At 40.5% G+C, this 26,490-nt stretch overlaps 1 protein-coding gene across 3 annotated transcripts in view; it reads right to left on the bottom strand.

Annotated features, from left to right (window-relative positions):
* The window catches only part of HECW2 (HECT, C2 and WW domain containing E3 ubiquitin protein ligase 2), a 144,604-nt gene that overhangs the window by 78,683 nt on the left and 39,431 nt on the right, over positions 1-26,490 (bottom strand). For 2 of the 3 annotated variants that reach the window (XM_084209763.1, XM_084209762.1), the window contains exon 1: positions 289-584. Coding sequence is in view for 2 of the 3 variants with exons in the window: in XM_084209762.1 (XP_084065888.1) it covers positions 289-328 (40 nt within the window). In the remaining variant the exon portion in view is untranslated. Of the gene's footprint in view, positions 1-288; positions 585-21,123; positions 21,465-26,490 lie in introns of those variants that run through there. The other variant, XM_084209761.1, reaches the window with a different exon arrangement.

Raw genomic sequence — 26,490 nt, 5'->3', positions numbered from 1 at the left:
CCTTTTCTAGAAAGTCAATAAGTAAATTAACAGGTTCAAGGGTTTCCACTGCAAGCAATCACTATAATAAATCACATTATGTCAACCAATTTAAAATACACTAGGCATCAGTTAGTACCGCATAAACAAGTATTAACCCACTAAGCCAGAGCTTGTTTCTCTGATTTTCAGAATTTGCCATCTCAGCCTGTGAACACAGGTTACCTGGTAGAACGAAATATTTCTCATGAAAGACAGCACCATTGCTGAAATTAAAGATGAACACTTAGTTGTACCTTCTAGCCTTACCTGGCCATTCCAAAGGATGCCTGTGGATCCTAAACTGCATTCCTCCATCAGAGCCCAATTAACAAACTGAAGAATAAAAACCAGTAACGTTTTAGAGGACGGATATTGAAAACAGCATCCTTGTTCTCAATCACAACCAGTGCTGTCTACAGAAGCCCATGCAGCTCAAGTTTGGAGGCTTTAGCTGTGTGTTAGCACTGCTGCACAATCGCAGCTCCACGAGGCACGCCTGTCCTCTCCCTTCCTCCTGTCACTTGAAGGAAAGGCTTTTAGAAGGATGTTCTCCAGCTCCGCGGCAGTTCTGAGCAGTTCCACGCCACCGTCTGCCTTTTCTCCTTTATTCAAGGTTCCTCTGGGTTCAAGCAGCCCGTGCTAAAGCACATAAGGTATCACGTCCTTCAGGCTCCACTATTTGCAGCCACTCCCCTCCGAAGGGTACAGGATGCCGAAGCCCCATCCTCCCTCCACTTCCTTCCTTGCCTTGTCCATGGGAGGATTCCTCAGCATGGCCACGGCCCCGCAGCACGGGCGGGCTGATGTAAACAGGAGGATCCTGAAATCCTAGAAATGACGGCAAGGCAGCCACAGCAACGAGCACAGCAGGAGCTCGCTGGAAGTGCTGGCTTTTGTTTACACAGGATTTCGCTCTCCCACATGACTTCCCCACAAATCCAGTTATTTCAGGGAAGAGGGGACTGCTCCATGAGGTCTGGCTGGCATGGAGCTGCCTTAACCCCAAGATAACTCTGCACAGGGCACTCCTGGGCAGGAGGACAAGCAGGTGGCAGAGAGCTTCCATTACTACCTCTCCTCTTTCAGGGTGGTAAATGCCACCTCAGGGCAGGAGCTTGGACAAGCCTCTATTCCTCCAAATGCTCCAACTCCTCAGTGGTCTCCTGGTGGAACAACTGCAGCTGACCTAAAATTCACTCAGCCAGTGGCAAGGACCCAAACTGTGCCAAAGCAGTCCCACCACCCCAAGAACAAAAAGGGTTCCTAAAGGAATCTGCAATCTGGTCTGTAGCCTGTGATCAAATTTTTCACAGCACACATTTCATGAAATTGCACACTTGTGGAGCTGTAGGTTCAGACTCTCAAAGCAAATCTTGGTTTTCCTAGTAATACTCAGATTAAAAAAAACCAAAAAACCCAGTAAAAAACCCTCTTCCACCTCTTACAGGAGTATCTGTTCTTACTCAGCTTGAAGATTTTTCAAAAACACTTCCAGTCAAAGAAGTTAAGATAGATTCTTTGCTAACAAAGAGATGAAAGCTAATGTATTGCTTTGTGCTTGCATGAGCACCTCTAGGAATTGTATCTTCAAAGAACAGAAGGCGAAAGAACACCAGAACTGGAATACTGTAAGAGAAATCTTAACACACCGCTGCGTACTAAATGGCTGGAAACATTTCTCCCTCTCTCCCAACAGAGCAACCCCAAAAAAGTTAAGAACAAAATTCTTGGACCATCTTTAAAGTTCCCTAAGCAGCTACAAGATCCTGCTATCACAGTTCTCTTTACTCTTCGGGAGACTTTGGAAAAAACTTGGAAAGTAACAGAAATACAAGACACAAGTGTTCAACTGAGAAAAGCAAGAGCAGAAAAGAGGCAGAAAAAGGTACAAGAGATGCTCTTACAGCCTCACACAGGAGAGAAGCTGCTGCTGCAGCTCTCCCTGAAGGTAATCATGCACTGCTAGAGGGTGCTGGGCAACACTCTGAATTCCAGCCTGGACACAGATTTCAGCCTTTTGGTGCCACAGTCCTGCTATATTCGCAGTGAAGAATCATCATCATCTATAATCATGACCCATGGTGAGAAAACAAAGAGGTGTTTGCTCCTCAAAGCACAGCAGCAGTTTTTCCTATTGCACAATCAAATTTAAGGTTCACATACCTCCACTGACTGCCCCTGAGCTGTGGTCAAGAAGAAGAAAGACTCTACTTGCATTCCCTCCTATGCCCCTCATGACTCACTATGTACATTAAATGTTGCTGACTTTTATTGCACTCTATTGCTTTATGCAGCAAGAGCCATTATTAATTTTTCTAGTTGTGACTGACAGGATGGCCAGGAATAACAGCAACTTCTCCAACACTCCACTCCTACTTCAGCTGCAGAAGCCGAGCACAGACACCATACCATACAACCCATCCAAACACTGAACTATGAAACCTTTTTGCTATTGAAACATAACAGAGTGGGAAAATCCTTGCTTTCATTTTCATACACAGCCTATATTCTGACACTGGTCATTTCATTCTTTTCCAAGAATTATACCGCTACACTTTGATTCCTTCTTTATGTACACTAACACTTCAGCATGGGGATCAGAGCATCTCCATGTATCCTCACACAATGTGGTATTTTAGGGCACAGCAGCAGCTCAAAGGATTAGTTAACTAGAATGCAAGACACAAAGATACTGAAAAAAAATACAAGTCATTTCTTCAGACATACGACAGTACAATGGCAGGAATAAAGTGGAATTCCACTTCTCTGTATTCAAAGTAAGGCATCATTGAAATTCAAAGCATTCAAAGATAAAAATAAGCCCTTTCACCCATCTTACTGGCAGAAATTCAAAAGCATAACAAGAGGAAGGAAATGACCTCAAGCTTAACATCTTTCCTGAAAATCTTACTAATCCTCCTTCATAAATGATGTGCATTTCATTCCCACCTACAGTTCAGGTTTCGAACATGTGCCAGACCCACAGCACAAGTGCCCTGTGCATCATGAGCCACCTTCCAGCTGACCTGGCCCCCCTGGAAACCACATCCTGCACAGCACAGGGACACAATGCTTGGATGTTCCTGCACTGCACTACTAAAGACTGGCTACAACAAGAAAGTCATAAATGCTACAGCAAAATTTAAGCTAGAGAATGACACTGAATAAACTCTGACAGATGGTACTGCACACCCTTAGACACAAAGACTATTAGAGGCTGAATGATATTGCAAAAGACTCCCAGTAATATCTTTGCAAAACACTTATAAATCACCTACCATTTAATTCTTGAGGTCCAGCTAGCTGTATGTGGGGGGGGAAATAGGGCACGGGGGGTGTTTCAACCTCTTACTGAAAGAAGCAGCACACAGCTGAGGAAAAAGCTGCACCACCTCTCCTGTCAACTCACAACCATCTCAGCTGCTGAGGGTTCAGGGGAAATGATGTCTACAGAAGATGAAGACTGCCAAAAACAGCGGCTTCCAGACAGGGAACAGTTTGGAAATTCAGATTTAGGCCACCAATGGCTACCAAAGTTGGACTGTGCTGATACTCTAAGGTACTACAATCACTTAGCAAGCTATTGTATTATAAAGATGAGAGGATACCAGGACAGCAAAGATGAAAGCAACATACTAAGGAAAAGAGAAGCCTGTCTCTCTCCAGTAGCATAATTTCCTTTTTTTTTTTTTAAGCACTTCATTGCATCTCATACCTTGTTAAAACTCAGATAAACTCATCTTCACAACCATAATTCCTTCTCAGTACGCTCCTCACGGTTATATCCTGTCTCCAAACACAACCTGACACTCCCACAATCCTGTATCCTAAAGGTGTTTTTCTTGCTTTTAACAGTAGCAAGTCCAAGGGCAAAAAACCCAAACTCCACAACAACAAACCCTGCGTGCACCATTATCCTAAAATCCTGTTATTCTGGGACAAGACTGTTTAAATATCTAGAAACACAAGCGATTTTTTCCTAATTAACATTTAAAGGTTACTGTGGGGTTAAATGCTGCCAGAGCTAAACTAAAAAAGAAAAAAAAAAGGAAAAACAACAAAAACTGTATCTAACTTTTCCTGTGCCATATTAAATCTGCCAGTCTAAGTTTATTGTGGAATGTTTTTCATAATTTTCCTCCTCAGCCACAGCCTTATATGGTGTCAGATAAGCACTTGTTTGCTGGCAGCGCACAAGCTGCTGAGCTTGCTTTAGCTGCACACAGAAGAGGATTGCAGCTTCCAAGGATAAAGGACATGCACTTTTATCTGTGACCACATTCCCATCACAAATCTTTGCCAGAAAAAACTCAAAAATATAACAAAATATTCCTGCTGTGGAAGATGTGATACTAGCAAAGCCATGCTCTTGTCTACATAGCCTACCCTGCCCCAGGAAATTCTGTTGGTAAATAAACATTACCAACAAAAGTACAGTTCTGCTACTAGCACAGCTGCACTTACAGCTTTCTGTGCTGTGGCTGTCTTCAGACACAGCACATGTAATCCTACAGGCAGCAGAAAAAGTAAGGGGTCATTTATTCTATGGCCTCCATGCCGGTTTATTTATTAACCAGCAAACATCTGGTCCTGTATGCAGACACCCAGAGCAGAAAGGTCCCAGAGAAACTGGCAGTTTTGCTTGGTGCTCATTTTTTTCTGGTCAAACATTTCTTAAGTGGAAACAGTGGAAACGACTTCAGGAAAGGCCACATGGTTATGGCCATCCCTCCTCCCTCATTCTCAGCCTCAAAACGTACTTGGAGCAATTCCTGCTCTGCAATCAGAACATTATTCCCATTCAGTCTGCTGCTGCTCTCTGGCAATAGTCACATTTTCATCTCCTGAGAGTCTGAATATTCAGGAGAGGAGAAATTTGGACAACACTGAATGGCCTTAATACATAGTAGATTGTACTGAATGATGTAATGGTCTCTTCTGGGTTTAATTTCAGTAAAATATGGGCTCATCTGACAGCCATTACTAGCTCATAAACTAACCTTAAGTGCACTTCATTCCGCATGTAGATCTTCTGTAAATTACTTATACCTCAAAAAGAGGCTTTTCTTGTGGAACTGTCAGCAAACACAAGTGCCATAACTGAGAGGGCTTCAAATAGAGTTGATGACTGTGCTCTATTTTTACTTTTTTGTTATTTGCAAATCTAAAAACTAAACACCATTTTGGATTATTATGAAATGTACATCTGCCCTTTAAACACCATACATATGACTGCAATGTACATGTAGGAAAAGCACAACAGGCTAGAAGAGATTTCAAAAACATATGCATGTTATTTTAAATCTGTATTTTGAAACCATTGCCAAGTGTCATTTGTTCTGTTTATATTAATGACATTTTAAAATCAGATAGGAAACAAGTACTTGGCAACTGTCTATTACTGAAACATTCAGATTGAGTACTCACCTTTATTTCCAGGCAGCATTTTGCAATATGTCTCACATTGGCTACCCATGAAACAGAGTAAAATTTATTACAAGCATATTTGCTGTTATTGATCTGTAGGTTTGCACAGAACACTGTCTAGTTTCCTGCTTTCCTTTTTTGCTCATCCTTCTGCTCCCTTTTCCTTTTTTTCCTCCAGCTTTTCATACAGCCGAAGAAAGTACCCTGTTTTATACAGAGTTTACGGTAGCAATGGTAAATTATTATTTGAAACCCAGCCAGTGTTAAGACGGGTTCCCTAACAAGTAGCTAAGGGAAGTATCAAGCCTGTTACTACTTATCTAATAACCTACAAAACTTCTTGTCCTAATTAACAGGAGCCATTCCACGTCCAATTATTAGCAGCCATCCTGTTTCCCCTGCCCTACAACTTAATAATGGCATGTGAATACTTTATAAATTCATATAAGTTTTGCAACCACTTTTTGACAAGTATCTTGCTTTTTTACCCTTTTCATCCTCTGGTCCTAAAAGTGAGGTTGTAAGCATCTATAATTTAGGTTACACAGCCTTCAGGTTAATAAATTTATCAATTCAAAAAACTCACCTGACGGATGATCCTCAAAATTGGTGAAAAGCCAGAACTAGTTACTCATCACATCAATAATTTGAAAACCTCATTCTAGCTTACTCAAGTGACACAAATCCCTCAATTTCTGCAATTACCTTCTACAAAAACTGACCTGAATTCACTGGTGCATTATCCACCTGACATGCTCTTTTCCCATTCATATTCTAACAGTTCTATTACTGGCAGAAATATTTACATTTTACAAATGCTAGAAAATATTGGTACAGCTCAAAGGATGAGCTCAGTCATGTCTCTACATCCAACATCTTGATCATCAAGACCTTCCAGACGCTTCAGAGATACAGATGAACACCAACCAACCATAAGCAGCTACACCCAGAAAGTAACTTCATCATCTTTACCTATCAAAACAAAGAAAGCCATCAGCTCAAGAGCAGTGTCATTCAGCAAGGGCTCACACTTCTAACCCTCTAATCATATCACAACTTTCATTGAAAGAGCTGCAGGCCCAAATAATTCATTAGGTATTTATAACACTTCTGAACAAACTGCACAAAAAATCTTTTATGTATATATGTAATCAAAAGGCTAAGTTCAGTAAACACATTTCTTTTCTAGAACAGAACAAAAACATGCAAGTCAGATGAAGGTACAAGAGATTAAAGGTATGTATTTCTTCTCAAATCCCCACAAGGCCATAAAGTATCCTAATGAGCTGAAATCTCATTTGTGGGAAGCTCTCAGATGTGTGATGAGAAGGAGGCACTCCCTTGCCAGATGGCTGGCTGCGCTCGTGGCCATGAAGGAGAATGACTGCAACCACAAATCCGAATTAAGTGTTTTTAACTGCCCACATATGTACACCCCCCAGCAGTTCTAACAAGTAGCTTTTGCCAGTGAAAGTTTCTACCAGAATTACTGAAAGTGTTCTGTAAGACATATTAAAAGAAAAAGATTAATTGATCATTAGCAAGGGTGTTAAACTCCAAGCACAAACCATTTTGAATTAAAGAGCCAGCATCACCCAAAAAGCTGACCCAGCCTTTGCACACAGTGATCCACCAGCTGCTTTTATGGCCAGCTAGTTGGATATTCTCATTTTGCTTTTGATACTAAGTCCCGCCTTCAGCTTTCCCCACAGTTCTCTTTCCTTTCCTGGAATGAACCAGGAAAGAGCAAAGTGTGCCAAACACACTCCCCAAGAGTCCTGTGCAGTTCATTTAACCCTCAATCACTTTTGCATTTTCAGTCGTTGTTTTACTTGGTGTTTACTTAGACTTATTTCTTTTTTTGGTATGTGATTGTGTGAAAGTGCTATTTATTGCTAGGAACGAGGGCTAAAACAAGAAGCAGTACACCCACAGAACAGATCAGATCCACAGAAAAAAGAGTCTTCCTACACACAACAGCTGACATCTAGGAATCCAGGAGGTTAGTTTCAGTTTTGCATTCTCAAATGGTTGATGGTTTGAACCCTGAACCTATTATGATGGTACAGTTATCTCTGAATTTTCAGCAATGTGGCATCCTTCAACACTGGATGGAGAGAACTGACTCATCATTGAAAGGAGAGAAAGGACTGCCTTTTGATTCCTCAGCTTCACTTTCAATTGCACTTGATTACTGCTTACAGTTTCTGACATTGATCAAAATTCTTCTTAGCCTGTTCCAACCTTTTGACAGTAACAATATCAGCCAGCATTTCACTTTCAGTGCTCAAGTCCATTCCCCAAAATACTTTTTTTTTTTAGGGAAAAAAAATTTTCTTTGCCAGTTTCAAGCAATTACTCACTGTCTTTTAGAAATTCTTCTGGTTTCTGAAACTTGTCAAAAACCATTCTATTCTGTGTCTCTGCAGCACACGTCTCTTAAGGATCTTGTGGGATTTTATATTCCCTTAGCAGCTGTTGTTTTTAAATTTATCCTCAATATTATGAGTTGTTTAAGCGGGAATGCAAACTAGCCTATTGTCATTTGGCAGTAATAGGTTTCTTAGGGAATTTATTAGAAAGTCAGAGAGCTTCCTGGTTTGGAATACAGAAAAATGTTTATATTTTGACAATATCCTTTTGTCATGCTTCAGTGTCTCCGTAATTTAACCCAAATGTAGAAGCGACCAACAAAAAGAATAAATGGTCCAAGAATCTGAGTTCATTATGAAGTCCAACAAACCTATACAAAGCAAACATCTTGTCTAAGCATTTCCTACTAATGCTGCACCTGAAGTAAAATACTACAAGTGTTTCCAAACACATATTTTGTTCCAGTTAGCACAGTCAGAACTATTCAATGTGGTAGTGTAAATCCAAGAAGTGGGCAAGCAATATACAAAACAACAAAAATGGTATCTACGGGTATAAAAGTATATAAGAACTGCAAACAAAAAAATCCATTCAGATTGGTTATATCCCACCTAACTAGCCACAGGTTTGTAGAGTGAGCTGCAAACCTTGCTAATATTTGTGAACCAAGTCCCCAGGGCATAATTTCTCAGCCAAGCTGCGGTTTCTACAGCTTACAGTTTCTTACATTTTTGCTTAATTTTATATTGTGTGTCACTGATTGCTTGCAAACACAGACTGTCCCATTTGGGGATCTGGCACTAGCACGCTGACATTGCAGAATTTAACAGCACAATTAGGGAAACACTGTAGTCACCAGGAGAACAGGTTCTTTGGATAAGCATATGACTGAAGTCTGACCCAGTTCACTTTACAGAATCACATCATGATTTTCTCAGTCCTGTCCACCAAACAGTATAGCGTGCTTATAAACTGAATTAATCTTTAAGCAGACCCAGGATAATCCAGAAATAGATAAGGAGCATAGCACATTCCAAATTTGCACATACACTTTCAAAGATGCTATTTTTGCAAGGTATACAGATGGAGGAAATAGAATGTGTTCACTGCTGTCTCAGTGCCTGCATTCTTGCACTGTCCCTGACCTGGTTCAGGTTCCCTTGGACTGCAGCCTGGGGCTTGTTTGACAGACATGCACAAGATTTTTATTGGTTCTTTGCTGAGACCACCAAACCTATTTTGTCACAATGAGCCAGGAATTTGTCCTGATGGTTTTAGCCACCTATTTTTGATGATTTTCTCTATCACACTTGGGATATACCATCTCCTTTGTTCAAGCTGGAGCTGCAAACAGGTAGGTACGCTGGACCTGCAAGACAATCATGCATCAAGCATTGTTTTTCTTTCCTGCATTCCTGCCAAATCAATCAATAATTTCTTCAGATTCTTCAGCAGGAATGCTTCTATTGATGCAATGCTTTTGTTTACTTTTTAATAAGCCATGACTATACTGTCCTTTTGCCTGCACACACTGCTACTTCACTCCTAAAGGTTTTATCAAAAAGCTCACAGATCACAGTACCAAACTCCCACGGCCAACACTTATGCTCCAACAAGAGAAATGTAGCAATTTAATTGTTCACGACAGCAAATTACAGGCAACAATCACTGACAACAACCACAAAACCAGAGACAGAGCCCTACACCTCATTCTGTCTCCTTCCACGGCAGCTGGATTTGTATTTTGGACCTGCTTTTATGCAACTCTCACTGTTTTGAGACACTACACACCAAGAGGGTCAACTCCGTCGCAGATGTTCCAGGCTTTCTTCTGTCTATTGTGGTGGGCATGTATTCAGATTTCCCTCAAGTGCCTGACAGTGCACATCACCTGTCTGGAGACGCACGTCACCTCTATTTAGAGATGTGGTATTTACAGCCTGCATCAGGGACTTTGTGTGTAATGCACCAAAGCAGGCCAAGCTGGCTTATTACTTGCTGCCTCAGAGTTCAAAGTTCAGATCCAGATCCAGACATCGAACTTGTTAAATATTAAGGGCCATCTGGTTTTACTTTTAGTTAGGCTCATCAGACAGAAAATCCCAGATCATGGTGTTTGGTGCTGGCTTTCTCATTTCTGTCCCTGAGTCGCTGAGTAATCCTTGGGAAGCAAAGAAAATCCTGAATCCTGTGCCTACCTACTGTATAAGATATGTTACTAAAATGGTGTCCTCTTACTTATTTTTAATCTAACTATATAAGACTGCAGTCAGTTGCCAGCGCAGTGACTCAGCAAAGCCCCAAGCAAGGAAACTCCCTGCTGGGACTCCTGCAACCCAAAGGGATTGTGGCCAGTCACTGGGCCTTTCCTCACAGAACAACCTCACCTGCTTTGGGCACCTGCAGGACACTCAGGACACTCTCAGCAAGGGCTCCTGGAACCAGAATGCAAACTGCTTCTGAGTAATAAAATAAGGACCAAAGCACTTTGCCTATGCAAAACCCAACTGAGCACCTTTACATTACTCCTATTTATTTACACTTAAGTTCAACAACATCCTTAATTTTTCATTAAAGAGCCTGCCTGTCACCTCCCCATCTGCACCTCTCACACTAATAGCTGTCAGTCTAGAAGCATGCCCCACATTCCTAACAGGAAAGCTCAAGTGCTCGCTGTGGATATTTGTCTCCCAAATCCTTTTAGAACCTGGATATAACAAATTTTCAGAGACTATCTGTTAATTAGTATCCACAGAACTATCAAGGGCGTCTGTGATGTTGAACACAGTATCCTCTATTCAGTAAGCAATTTATTTCAGGAGGTTGACTCATTTCCTTAAAGCTTTTTGAGCTATCTGTTGTGACTGAAAAAAATTCAGAAAATTTAGAGGTACTCAAGGAAATGAGCCAACACATCCTGGAAGAAATTCATCCAATATACACACACAATAAGATAAGTCAGCCTTAGATTTCTAAAGAAATGAGCAGGAAGGAGTTCTAAAAAAACCTGAAATATTTTCTGTGAAACGCAATGTTTGTTTCCCATCCTCGTAACTCTCCTTACGCCCACTTTAAAAGCAACATACTATGGCTAATCAGGAAGTGGTTCTCCTAGGTTTGTTTTCTCCCTGCAAAGACAAAAAAAACTTCCCTGAAACAGTTTAGTGGATCTCCCCTATACTTAAATTAAAAACAGTGCTGCCTGTGTGCCTCATGAGAGTTTTCAGACCCTGGTGCTTACTCCTAGAGGCACAGAGTCCATGGTCAAACCATATATCCAAGAGAGCCTTTTCAGTGACATGAGTAACACAACACTGAATCACCTCATCACACTCATTACCTTCAGGGGTTTCCAGCAATGTATCAATGTCTCAAGGCGCTAGTAAATATTCTTGAGTATCAAATAAGCCACCACAAAGTAACTGGTAGAGTTCACACTGTAGCTAAACCAAAGACAGTTTTCTTTTGGAAATTTAAATGGAATTTTATGACAAAGTATTGATTTACTACGTTTAACTGCAGTGCAATCCTAAGCAAAAGGACATTATCTAAAAAACAGCATCTTATAATCTATTCTTCATCACATGACATGGAGTATACAGATGGAGAAGGGGGAAAAGGAGTTTGGAAGATCACTCATGGTTTTTGCAATCTATTTCAGCTGAAGACAATCTAGAATTTCCAAGATAAATTAACTTCTGAGGAATGCACTGATGGCATAAACAGAGTTTTCAAATAATAACCAGGAAAACTGCTAACTTGTCTTAAGCACCATCCTGTCATATTCAGAGTAATAGGAATGATTTTTTTTCCCCCTATACATTGCCAGATCATATTTCTCACATTTAGGCTTTAGTAGTTCTGTAGTGAGATGGATAACTACTTCAACAGTTAAGATTTACCTCTTCAACAAAAAGAATGTCAATATAGTTATTTCTCATCTCAAATATTTAAGCTGATGTCATGAAGATGAGAGAAATGAAGCCAAACACTGCTTATGATAAGTACTAAATAGCTGTGCAGATTAAACTGGATGAGACCCAAGCCAGAAAAAACACAAAGGTCATTTTGCAGTTCTTCAGAAGCAGTATCATTTTAAACCAGTGCCAAAAAGCATCATCAGAAGTCAAGAAAGGAGATAACAATTTTGCTTATTTAACTTTTTAGTATAAAATCTCTGAAATAAAAAGTGCTTTCTCACATGGTGTTAACTTGCAACATCCAAAAAGAACACAAAACTGTAGACAAATGAAGGCAAGGAAGTTTTATTAAGTTGTGTAATTATCTTGAAAGCACCTACATATAATATTTCCATTATTCCTTCTCCATTTCCAAGAGAGTATTTTTTAAAAAGCATTAACTCCCTGGGACTCATCAGGCAACAAACAGAACCTAGAATTGAATGCAACTAGAAACAAAGGCTCACCAACTCAGCTACTCCCAGAAATACACGTAAACCCAGACATAAGTATGTAACTGCAACCAGCACAATTAGATTCACACTCCTTTTATAGCAGCCTACAAATGACATCCCATCACAGCCTCTCTGCTGAGGTCACTGCTGCACTGAGCAGGTCCAGTGGCAAATTACTGCCTAGAGTGTCCCTCCTACTCCTGGTCCTACGCTCCTGCAGGTAACCCCTGCTGCTGTCCCCCAGCCCCTCGGAGATGCTAACCTGGCCCAGAGCTGTTTGCATTCTTCGGAGAGTAAATGCTCTGCCAGCTTGGTGCTGCTGAGCCAGCAACCAGCAGCACCAAGTGCAGTCACCTACCTGGATCTGAAACACAGGGATTTGCATTTAACTGCTGGAGCAGGAGAGAAGGAGCGCTCTCAGTTCAACATGCTGTAAAAAGGACTGCTTTCCAAACCCCAAACCCCTCCTGATCTGATTGACTCAGAGCTCTTCACATCCCTTGGGGCAGTGGCACTGATGTCAGCTGGGATGGCTGGGATTTCACTTCTGAACACATAGCAGGGGTATGTTTGGTTTGGGGTTTTCAAAGGAACTGGACAATGCACTTTTCACCCTATTGCTCAAATTTACAAGTTTAAGAATACATCAGAAAAAGTGTTGTTGCCTGCACAGTAAGTACCACCTCATCAATAACTCCTAAAAATCTTACTCATTGTTGACTTCAGTAGATTGTTGCATCCTTATTCAGTATCTGGGAAGCAAGTGTCTTTCTGGAAGTCTATTAAAATTAAGAGATGCATCTATGTTGAAAAATTTGTCAAACTGAATTTTCCCCCACCCTGCAGGCTTCCATCTGCTGAACTATTTCATGCATGAAACTCTAGATACAAATTAAACAACAGTGAAAATAGAAATAGTTTTTTTTCTTTTTTAATGAGGTCATTACTGGATATTTATCTCGGTGACAACCAAATGTGCCTACTACTGCACTAATGTTTTTCTACACACATTTAATTTTGTAAAGTCAAACCCATTTAGACTTAACTAGCTTCAGATACAAGAAAGTGCTTCCACATTTTACGTCAAAGATAAAACATTGATTAAGGTCCTGATTCTGCAAGGCATGGAATGCATTCAGTTCTTAGTCCTCTTCACAAATGACACTTATTAGGTCCAAGCTTTCAGTTCTCCCCTCTTGAAAATTATCCTCAAGTCTGACTTAAGTCACATGAACTACCTTTTTGACCAACATATGAAGTTTAAGTTCTCAAGGAAGCATGCATTTAATGGAGCTCATACCATATCTGAATAGACATCTGTCTCTTTCCTCTTTGCCTTACTACAGTACATACAGAATGACTATCTTACTTATATGGAAATTATAGGTTCATTTCTTGCATTACCACACACTGGAATATAAAGGATTCATTTTTTCCCAAGGTTAGGGTAGGAATGACAAGGGCAATGAACCTACTGATTTTTATGAACTTTCTAGGACTACTGACACATTAGTGATCAGTGACTTGAAACACGATGGAAGACTGAACAGTTTGACACTAACTCTGAATGACTGCCGCACAAAGGAGGCAGATCTCTTGAAACAAAGCTCAGAAGCACAGGGTTTGCTTGCCTGAAAATCAGCAGCCCATTACAGTGAGGGCGATGGAGTCCTGGCTGCTGCTGGGCACGGAGACAGGAAACGTTGCCAGTGCAGCCGTGCCCAGGTCCTGCTGTGCCCACAGGGTGAGCACTGGCAGTCAGTGGAACTGCACAGCTCCGGCATCTTCACCCCAAACCAGAACCTCCCTCATGCCAAATGGAAAATCCTACAAGAATTCGGTACCACTCTGACCCACCTGAAAAGTTTTTCACGTCAGAGCAGTTTCAGATCTGGCCATTCTCTGTGTCTTTTCCATCCTTCAAACAGCATAAATTGATGAGCTTTGCTAGGGAAGGGGGCCTATCAAAATCAGTATTGGCACCTTGGTTAATCTCCTCCAGTTATAATTTAAGAACCTGTGTATCCAATATCAGATTATATTAAAAACTGTATTAAATATATCTGCATTAGTTTCAGAGTCCTAGTATGTTTGTGTCTCATCTTTTCACGTCCCACTGGCTTTACCTACACCAGTCACATCCTTAACATATCCCATTTAACACTCAGCTTATAACACATCTCAATTCAGATTCTTACAGTCATTGATAAATCTGTACAGACACAGGAGCCAAGGACTTCATAAAAAATGTACAGGAGGAATTCTAACACTATGCATAATGCAAAACTAATCCATAATCTATTTCTCACATGAAAAAAAAAATCAATAGATGAATTTATGCAATTCCTTTTTCAATTCAGTTATCACTGACTTGGAATAACTGGTTTTCCAAATTATTTTGAAAGTACTGTACAGCACGCTGATTTAATGATAGAAAACAGCACTGGAAATGTCTTTTAAAAAAATTAAATCCAACCTCCTTCAAACAAATTCAAATACAAGCTGACATAAGGCAGTTTTATGGTAAAAGGGAATATTACAAATCCAGAGGTCTACATTGTTTTTCATTACCCAGTGTTTGTATTTGCCATCTTCCCATCTGCTAGAAGAGTCACTTCAAAAAGGCAGGGTTGTGAGAACACCACTTTCTATCCAAAGGATTATAAATGTTGTCATGCCAAAACCTCTTGCAGTGGAAAGATACTGACAACAGAGCTGAAAATGTCCTCCCTGCAGCTACGTTTGTCTAGTTTTCAGGTCAGGGCCATATGAAAAACTGAAAAAAAAAAACAATTAACTGAAAAGTTTGGATGTTCTGGTAAGACTTTTTCTGTCACAGCTTGAATTTATATATCATTCTGCAAGATCCTAGATTTTGAGAGTTTTGGCAGGGAATTAATTATTTTCTTACAAGAACAAAAAAAAGGTATATATTTTAATGTAACTAGTATCTTTTCAGGTATCTGCTGCATGCAATGAAAAATACATAGAGAAAGCACTTTCTAGCCACATCTTCTAATTTTCTGCAGGAAAGAAATGGCATTATGCTGCCCATACTGATTTTTGAACAAAGTTCACCAGCTCACAACTGAAGAAGAGAAATTCCATGTTGGTGAAAAAAGAGCTTTGTATGTGGGCCAGGACCTAGGAAGAACTGAAAGAATAAAATTGGAATGCAGTACCTGGAGGGAAAGCTTCTGAAGACCCTTGGTTTATTATATGGGGTTTTTTTAGACCACTGAAGCCTCACCCCATTTTAGGATACAGCTGTTGTATTAGACTGTCTCCACTTTTCATTATCCCACTCAAGAGGTGGCCTTTCCCTAAATATCACTAAATCACCAGCAAATGAAATTATTAAGGCAGCTTTTTCTGGCATTATGGCTGATGACAGAGCACAGTACCAGTGTCCTGGAAGTCAAAGCCAGAGACTCTCACGGAGCCAGCTGGGGAAAGACTCTTCCACACAGAAACTGAAACCAGTGGTTTACAGACCTTAGCAGCAGCCAGAATGAGGAGTAACCACAAATTAATGATTTTATGCCTAGCAACTAGTCAACTGACATGAACAGTACTTTTCATGTTTTAAAGTACAGAAAAGGAAAGAACAGAACAGGAAGGGGAAAAAATCAAGTGAATAATCAGAATTTTCTGGAAGATACTGAAGATATTACTTTGTATGTTTTCTATAATGCAAACTAAATAAATCTTCTAGGAATAAAGTATTTTAACATTTCATAATCTCTCTGTCTAATGTGAGCCTCTATTTTAAGCGTACTAAAGGCAGTTTATGCAAAAGCTTTTTCTTTTTAATCCTGTCTGACCTGAAAAGGAGAGACTCCAAACTCCATTACCCTAGGAAGCTTAGTATAAACCCAGAGCCTATCTAAATTGCCCTATATAACTTCACATCAGGGGCGAGTTTGTTTCTTTTTATTTTTCTTTGGTTTTATAATTCTATTTTGGATCCATGATGTAGGTACAACAAAAAGCCAAGCAGGTTCTGTAAAGCAGCTAATGGAAACAAATACAATGACCTTTGACAGCCAGCATTTTGAATGTGCTGAGGATCTCTAGAATGAGGGCATGCAGCTCATAAATAGGGCTCTGTAAATTAGGACAAAAATAGGCCAACCTGTGCAATTTGGCCATGGGAAATAATCTATTTTAACCAGAAATAGGGTTTGCTTCTCTCTGCTGACTTTTTATTCTTTATTTTGTACTTCCTGGTTTTTTTAATATGAGACTTCATCACAACCCATAACACTTATCAAGATGCAACTTCCCTCAGCATTCCATGAGCAGTGGAGACTCCACCTGCTCATCTTTTTGAGCAGCCCTCACTTTCCAAGGAAGTCCTGGAAGCCTGTTGCTGTAACAACACAGTAGCAAGAAAACTGGGATCTCATAGCTCCTTCAAACTGAATATCCATTTACCTTCTTTGATTCCAACTAGGGCCAATATTTGGCACAGCTTGACTCGCCATAGGATTACAGAGCTTGACGACTCTTGTCATAGCAAGATGCAGATTCCTCACAAATAGAGGAAAAAACAACCTCCACCATATTAAATATTGCTTGTAACCACAATCTTTTCTTAAAAAATAAAGCAAAAGCTGGATTGTTACTGAACAAGAAAACCTTGTGGGTCTAAGAGGATGTGTGTTAAATTCTGTAGTCTTCTACAACTTCAAAAGATGGTGGTTTTCAGTCTAAACCCTAATTAAAAATTGAGAATTTTTGAGAAGAGGATTTCTTCCTTCCTTCCTTATTAGGACAGAAAGACTGAAAATTTACCTCTACTTCTCAAAGGAAGCACAGGCCCAGTATCTGTACTAAAAAGCCCCCTCTTCAAATTTCATCATGCTCGTCACTCTCAAGCGACAATCCTCATTACCAGTCCTGAAGAAAAAACAAGTCCATTCTAGGCAGAGCTGAAAGCTGAAACCAAAATGCTAAACCTGCATTTCAGATTTGACAATTTCACGTTTCATGCAGCGCTGCCTGATTTACCCAAAGAGAGCAAACAGCATTTCTGCCTTGCCTGCAGCCTCGGTGGGACCCCTCTGTGCTTTCACAGCTGTGCTAGCTGCACTCCCACACGTCTCCTCTGCAGACAGAAAGCTGCTTCAACAAAACTTGATGGACAAGACTGTTCCAGAAGTGCTACTGACACTTTTAAAAGTTCAGCCAGTACAAATCCAGAAATAGCCAGGAAAAAGGATGTTTGCCTTCACAGAATACACCATGTCCCTCACATACAGTTTTCTTCTGGTAATCCTTAGGAATACACAGGGAAAGAAAAAGAACATGCATACAAAGCTGTTCCTCAGCAAGAAAACTGGCCATGTTTTCACACGCACATTGATGAAACTGAGGAAGATAAAAGTATGGGGCAAGTGAACAAAGTCACATATATATTTAACAACATTCTTTAAAATGTGAAAGTCTATAAAAAACAAGCATGAATTTAGCTATGTAGAATTTTTCAGTTAGGTTCAATTCCTTACATTTAAACATGAAAGACTGATAGTTTCTGTACAGGAGCATCCTGTGAATTAATGTCTCATAAAACACAGTCTTTTCTACAAAGTATTTGTTCATTTATGACTTCCTTCCTTTTTTAAAAATAAAATAACCAGAAGTCCTCCAAAAATATTCACATGCACTTTAAGAAAAAATAAACTAAAAATCACTCCTTCAGAATAAGATGATTCTGTGTTTTTCCCCTTGGGCTTTTCTCATTTTAAAAAGGTAACATTTATTTTCATAACTATTTAGCAGGCCAAACACTTCACTGAAAGTTGTACTGTACTTGGAAAAGCTCCATCTACTATTCCCTAGTGAAAGCCAATCAATCACCTGCAAAGCACTAACAGCAGAGGCAGTGATTACTGACAGTCTTGTTACCAACTGCATCAGTCCATGTCTGAGTGAATGTGTGCAGTGGGTTCTGCTCAGCCTCTTATAAAGAAACTTCTGTTACGAACTTTGGTGGGATTCCTCATGAGCCACTGCAGCTCTAACCGAGCAATAAAACCACACTCAGAAGCACAGAATTGCCTTCTCATTATAGAAAACTAATGAGAACATGCTAATTGAGAAAATTAATGAATGAAGAGGCAAGACAGCTTCCAGTGTTCCATTTCAAATTCCTTTGATACTGGCTGTAACTCTGCAAAACTTAACTTGAGCTGAAAATGTACCTGGATTGCTTCAGACCTTTGCCAAACCTCTCTGTGCAAATTCCTGAGCTCAGTTCTAGAATACTAACCTTCTCATCACAGAATTAACAACCACTTTTTCCTCTCGAAACACTGATCCAAATTGCATGACAGTTAATTGTACAAGGAAGATTTAAAAAAAAAAGTCAGGGAACTGTGCTTTTGGGTTTTAAAATAAAAGCACAATACTTGCCTTTTTCTGCTCCTAGCTCCTCAAAAAATGGTGCTTTACTAGAAGACATGTGGGAATACTGGAGGTACAGCAGCAAGCTGGCAGAGCCCCAGTGCTGCCTTGTGTTAGTGACCACACGCAATTCCCAGTGCCTTCAGGACCCCGTGCCCAAGGGGAGACTTAAATGAAATAATTTTCATTTTAAACAAAGACCAGGATGGAGAACCTCAAGCAACTACAATAAATTTTAATAACATGTTTGAGAATAGAGCTTTTATTCTTAAAAATCTTCACCAACTAGCATGCCTCTCCTGAGAAAATAAGAAGTGTCCTCAGCTTACAAAGGAATAAGTGGAAACTGGAGGTACTTCACAGCTATTATCATAAAGGATGGAAAATCTTGGATTATACCCGCAGAATTTAACTTACCTTAACTGTGGCTATAAAAGTTATGTAAATTAAAAGGGTTTTTTAACATTTGAAAGAGTTGAGCAAAACATTTACATCAAAGACAGATAGGCATGCTTACCAGACTGAGTACGTCCTTACCACTGTTGTTAAAAAATGTGCAATTTCATCATTCAGAATGATGAAACCACCATCAAAACTCACACCACCATCCACGGATTTCAAATGGCAATGGAGACAAAAGCTTCTGGACCTTCCACCATTAACAAGACGGCATTCACATACTCATGGTTGTATAATGGGAGGTTTAGGCCCAAGAAGGCATACATTTGGGTGCTCCTTATTGGTTTCTTACCCTGTGCTAATGTAATGATTTTTTGTGCTTTAGGGACTCAACAGACTGAACGTAGATATATTTTTAATCATGAAAATAAGATAAAAATCACTTTCAGCCTAGAATAAGAACCAATAAGAATTTTACAGAAATGCTGCACTTTAGCTTATTGAATATCAATCAATGAAGTGCTGTGAACCATAAAAAGACAAAAAGAAAAACTGTTATACCTCTATGCAGATGAAGCTCTCGATGTATTTAAATTAGAATGTTTCAGCTCATTTAGCAGTCTGTGCATTTTACAGCACAGATCACACTTCAGCTGCTAATGCTGTTGGGAAGATCCACTCCTGTTTATTATGGAGACACTTTATTTAGGTGACTTAAAAGTTAGTGCATATCCACAGTTTGTTCCAGGAGAGATTGCAGCTTATGCAGCACTCCAATACAGCTTTTACAGCCAGGTATGCACTGCAACAGCACGAGTTAATAATGCCCACTTTGTAGAACTACAGAAATGTTGGAAAAAAATACCAGACTAAAAAAAGATAACTAGAAACAGCATCTACACAGAATGTAACATCAAGTGATGCAGAGATGGAACATCTTGGGCAAAGGTGGCATGGCAAGTGTTTCTGAAAAATCTTACTGAGGCCAGTTTCATTGCACTACACTTAGTCCCAGCCAGATATAACTTCAGTGGTCAGAACTATCTCCATCAGTTTCTGCTATAGCTGCTTCTGGCAGTTTGAACTGACCAGTCTCTCTACATGAGTTATTAGGTCCAGAGAAGCAGCACAATTTTGGAACAAGTGAACCCATCAGTCCCACTTAGTGAGCACTGGTTAGAAACAGTGCACTGGTTAAATTTAGTGCATGTGAAGTGGTTCTTGAGAAGGTGACTAAAGCCCATGCGCTGCTCCAGGTACCAGCTGTGCTCCCTCCCTAGCAGGGACACAAAGGCTGTCCTTTGGCCAGCTCCAAACCACACACGCAGCAGGGATGTTTGCATCCTTGACTGAACACAACCACAGAGGAAAATCACAACCCAGATAGGTTACTGGTGCTCTCAGCACCAACTGACCTCCTGATCCACCCCTTTGGAGTCACATTATATGCTGATGCACACACAACCCACAGGCCTTCGCATGGCAGCCTAGAGCTTGTTCCAGCTCCTCCTATGAAATAGCCTGAACAGCACAAAGAAACCCATACAGAAGACTCTCTGGAGAGGATTTCCTTCTACAAGAATTCCTCGTAAACAGACATTTTTGCTCCTTCAGAACTGATGCTATTTCAGTTCTACAAAATCAAAGACTTTTTTACAAATGATAATGTTGCTTTTCACAAACGATAAGAGGTTACTTGTCCAAGATAATGTATAAGCACTGGACTGTAAGCACATCAAGTTACATAATAGGTGTGATACTTCAAATTTTCCAGTCTGTAAGCCAGCCACCAGAAAAGGTGGAACCAGAAAATTGTATGCCTATTTATTGTTTAAGAATAACACATTTCATCTTCTAGAAGATCACTGTTGAACCAGATCTACATTAATTAGAATTACGCCTTCTCCATGCTCACTGCATGGAGAAAAGCAAAGAGGAACCCAAGGCAACTTTCTGCAGTTGTACCTCAGCTTTATCTGTAGATTAATTTTGTAGCATGCCAGAACACAAATCAGAAAAGAAAAAATGAAGTGACAAAACAGCAAGAAGAACAAAAATATTACAACATAATTCTGACTTACCTATGTGATAAAGTCCTATCCAGTCAGTTGGATCTACTTCTTCCTTAATATCCCAGAAAATGATGAGGTTCTGAGACTGTCCCAAGGTGTATTCGTACATGCTGGCTGTCAAACTAGACCTGCTATCCGAGGTCACTAAATCAGTGTCACTGTTGGCCCGCTGCAAGTTCATGTTCTCAGGCATGGTGCCCTGAGAGGCCAAGCTCTGCAGGTTCTCGGGGCTCAGGGTGTAGCGGAGCTGCGGGTTGCGGCGGCGCACGAAGAGCAGGTGCTCTCGGGCTGAGCTGGCCATCTCCTCTCCACTTCTGTCAACTCACGTAAAAAAGTTGTTGTTCAGAGATCTATCACAACGAAGGAAAAAAGACAGTTTTAGGTGAGACAGGAGGTGACTCAGTCAGTTATTAAATGGAGAAGTATTAGTGCAAAAATGTTCCCACAGAAGCCTGAAACAGACCTAGTACAATCTTTTTCTTCATTGCTCTACCATTGCAAAGAACTGAGTGTACAAAAAACCCCATGATTCACTTACAACAAAATTCAGAGTTAGCCATACACCATGAAATAACATTTATAAGCCAGAAAAGAGCAGAAAGCAAATCGTCCAAGACAATCTATGAAAGAAGAACAGACTCAGTAACAAAGCTAATGTAAGTGTGGACTTAAGAGTGAAGTAGCCTTAAGAGCAAAGACTTCTACCTTAAAAATACCTTGCCTTCTACCATAAAAATCCCAGCAGTACACAATGTTTATGGTAGTTTCAACAATACTCTATGCACTGTGTGATCAGCATGAGTTAAGTGTTGAAGACTGGACGTAAGGTTGGATATATTTCAGCAGAAATATCGTATCCCACGTTTATGCTACTATAAAATTATCTTGTAAGGATTTCATCTTATAAGATACAAAGCTTAGCTTCTGAGGTCCTCTATGCCACACAAAAATATGCCAAACCATTGACTGAGGTACTTTAGATGACAGATATATATCCAATTAGTCCATTCATCTGTGCAGTCAAATTTTTGTTGTCCTTCTCCATCCATTACAAAACAGAGGCCTTAGAATTTCAAGGCAATTTCTTCAGCAAAGGAGTTGTCATTGACTGTTTTCCTCCAGCCCTGAGGAGACACTTCACTGAAGTGTCTTCCCTGAAAGGGCCATGCCAATATCATCACACAGTACACTTGTGTTTCATTATCCATTACTGTCTACATTACTACATCTAAATTACTGCCATTTGAAAAGAAGCCCTCACATTACTCACAACTTGCGATAAATCATAACTCATCTTCAGTTTTCTTTTCAATAATATTTCAGCATATTAACTCTTCAAGCATACAAAAAAATTTCTGCTGTTTTTCAGCTTTTCTTAAATGGAAGATGTTTTGAAACACTAAGAACTAATGAAGGGGAAAAATAAAGTTCAACTTATCCAGTTGTGGGCAGTATATCATACACTGTATATGATTCAGCATTAAATAATGCAGAAAAGGACGGAAACAAAAATTCAGTTGAATAATTCTATATATACAGAAGTGATAGAGACAACCACATTTACTTCACAAAGTACATGACAGTCTTTCCTGATGTGAGGAATATTTTGGCTGCATACACATTTTATTTCTGGTGCTGAACGTCAGCAGGGTTCACTACCTCCTCTGCCATGCTCCTGCACATTCTGCCCCTGACATAAGGGTCAGAGAGAAAAGGGAAACTTTGGTAAAAAGGGCCATTTTTAATGAGAATCATGCAAGTTAGTATCTCATTTCTCTATGCAAAGTTTTATTCGCTAGATCTGAAAACCCCAGAGCGCTTTGAGACCAGAAAGGTGGGTAAGAAACAGCCACCACCTTCCCTACAAGCCAGTGAAACACACAGGGATCAGCCCTGTGATATGGCAGCACACACTGCATTTAAGTGTTATATGTCACACTGAGAGTTCTGTCCCTGAGTCAGGAGGTCCCAATTTGCTCCTGAGGCTGCCCACCACAGCAAGCAGGTTGTGCTCCTGCCTGGGAACCACAGCCTCAGCACCAGACCAGGCAGCATTAACTAAGGCTGACAGAGAACTATGAAGTTTGTCTTCTGTCCCACAGACACAGATTTATGTCTTTTTGAACTACCGTATGCAGTGGTTTTATGGCAGTAAAATCGCTGCAAAATAAGTTTTGTGCAGTTTAAAGACAAAGTTTTAATAGAAGGGATGAAGAAATTTCCTTCAGCTGCAGAGTCTTACACTGTACCTAGGGCAGAACTGGCATTTGTTGGAACATATTGAAAATTTATATGTGGCAGATGGACAAACTCATCTATGGTTAAGGACACATGAGAATTAACTTGTACTAGCCAGGACTATGCCACAGTTTGAGAGATGAAAATAGCCCGAGAAAAACATTAACTCCTTGGAAACAGTCCATGTTCCTAAGTCCCAATGGCTGTCACTCTGGTGAAACACATTAGCTTCTGAAAGTAAAGGAAACCACGAACCTAAACGCTGGGTAACTGGTTTGATCCCATTCATAATTCCAAGTGTGATACAAACCACATAAAGCCACTGAAATCAATTTGCAACCAACAAGTTAAACTCACATGTAAATGAGCTCCTATTGTGGGTAAAAAAAACCCAAACCCTCCAACAATTCAGGACTTGTAAGTTTTTACAGCATCTTCTAAATCATTAAAAGTGGTTGTAAAGGGGCCCTCAAAGGAAACCTCATGTCAGATAGTACTCTGCTATGCAGTATCTCACAGTGACTTTAATTAAGAATGTTTTTAAAGAGAGATATATAACACTCATATGTAAAAGGGGAAAAGATGATTGCCATGAAACCCAATCCATAAGAAGTGATAGAAGAGCAAAAAGAGCCACTACCTCAATTATTTCCAACAGGGAAAAGAGATGAAAACCTTACACAGTGCCTTCCTGCCTACAAAAGAAATTAGTTCATTGGGTTAACAATTCCTGATGTCTGTCACTAATAACTAACAGAACATTAACACATACATCCTACCGTAGACTGAAAATAAGAATTATCCTCCCACCTTCAGTTCCTGCTAAGCACCACTGAAACAGCATTTGCACCCAGACTATGCTGTAAAGACAATGCCCAGGATTAACTGTGTGCACCTGCCCTGCCATGGAAGTTCAGCTCATCAGCCTGAACGTGGTCAGAGCAGTGAGGTCAGTGAGAATCACACCAAGTTGGCCATGTGTTTCATAGCATATTGTTTCATGAAGGCAAATTGAAATGTTTAACCTGAATTAAAACCATAGGAAAATACAGGCATTCAGTAAACCAGCAGATACTAACTTTAGCAAACTATTTCAGTTGAAAAGTGAAACCTGTATCAAAGCTTCTTATCCGTATCACAGCATTTTCTTCAGTACTTGACAAGAAGCTTAGAGAGAACTAGAACTGATTTCCTCTTAATCTCTAAGTGGCCCAAGTTCAGGATTATTTCTATCTAAATACATCCCCCAATTACTAATCGTATAGAGACTAGAACTGGGAAATGGTTCCACTTAATACACAACGTACAGCTAGGAAAACTCCTCTTGCCCAGCCTTCTTCACTAAAGGAGATTGAAAAGAAACATCAGGCCATTTCACACAGTCAAATACTCAACAGTTAAAAAAATATCCATGAATGGAAGTCCAAGAGTTCCAGCACAGGAATAACCAAAAAAAAATCCTACCCCACCATGCAAAACAACCTGAGTTCACATGCTGCCCTGTTTATCTTACTCCTAGCAGTGATTCATTTCTTGTTTATGTAGCGCTCTTTGATGTGGCTGACGGGTGCTGCTCCCAGCCTCTTCCCACAGCACTCAGAGTAAAGCAGCTCCGCAGGGCTGGCCCCGAGCAGGGCTGGCCCCGGTCCCTGCGGACACGGCCGGGGCTCAGGGCGCTGCCGGGGCCGCGCTCATTAACCCGCCGCGCCCTTCGGTCCCCGCGCCGCTGCTCGCTGAGGCTCCCTGCCCTTGGCGGCGCTCCGCACACGGCGGCTCCGCAGCTGTGTGACACACGGGCAGGAGACACTGTCCTGCCTGACTGACACCCAAACGTCCCCCACTCACGGGATCACTCACTTAGGCGGAAAAAGACCTTTACCAGCATCCAGCCCAACCGTTAGCCTAACACAGGATCACCACTGTCAATGTCTGACAGCTCCTTTGCTGAAGACATTTTCCCTAATATTCAATGTAAACCTCCCCAGGGGCAGCTTGAGGCCGTTTCCTCTGGTCCTTTTGCCTGTTACCTGGGAGAACAGACTGACACCCGAAGTTGTGGAGAGCCATAAGGTTCCCCCGAGCCTCTTTTACTCCAGGCTAAACACCCCCAGATCCCTCAGCCCCTCCTCACAGGACCTTCACCAGCTCTATTGCTCTCCCTTTCGACACGTTCAGATCATGGTTGGTGTGTATCTCTCAAATGCCTCTCCCATGCTGAGATAAGCAATCCCCATAATTATACAGGCTGAAGAACACATAAAGAATACAAAGAACAGAAAACATGCTGGTTTTCCAATTACACACTGTGTGACACTGCTTTGTTCAGTACAAAGATTTATAAACACTACAGTATAAGGTTCACACTGACCATCTGTCTGAGCTAAAAGTGGCTGAGAAAATGCTTCTTGAATAAATTTAGAATTTGGAGATCATTCTCTGCACAGAACTCAAAACCAGCATATTTTCTGGGATAAGGTAGAACTCCAGTCCCCATACTGCCTTCAAAGCTGCTAGAAACTCTGGCAAAAGCAGAATAGTCAGAATTCACTGTCGGCTGCAAAACCTGCCTGTGCAGCTGGGTGATGGTTAACCATGACTCACTCATATGCTTCACCACTCTGCACTTACCCTGCTTCAGCACTGAAGAGCTTTTCTCTCCTCTAGAGCTGCTGTGCACCTCTGCCAGCAGGACAGATGGGCCCTTCCCAGTAAAACTCACCAGCTACTTACTCAGCATGATCATCAGGAGCTGATTTGGCCTGAGACAAAGGGATTAACTGGATAGCTCTTTAACTCAATAGCTTCCTTTCAGGCCCGTATTCTACTAATTCAGATAGCAGATTTGGTCTACGAAAAGTAAAAAATAAAATAAAATAAAAATACAACAAAATAATAAAATCAGATAAAGCTGACATGAGGCATCCTTTTCTCTGCAGACAAAAATGAGAGAAAAGCTTCATCCTTCTGCCCAGATGTCATTTTCTTTTTATTCCTGCTGGAACATTTCCAAGAATTTCTACTCATCAGGTTTTCTGCATTCCACATAATGGAATTTCTCTCAGAAGGTATTTCACTGATTCGTAGGATTTTTCTCCATTAGCTAACATTCTGTCAGATCCAAGTTAAGCCAACACATTT

The sequence above is a fragment of the Fringilla coelebs genome (genome assembly GCF_963513975.1).
Source record: "Fringilla coelebs genome assembly, chromosome: 7".
In the NCBI taxonomy this organism is placed as follows: Eukaryota; Metazoa; Chordata; class Aves; order Passeriformes; family Fringillidae; genus Fringilla; species Fringilla coelebs.
The sequence above is the reverse complement of the archived record's forward strand: the minus strand, read 5'-3'. Positions and strand labels throughout refer to the sequence as shown.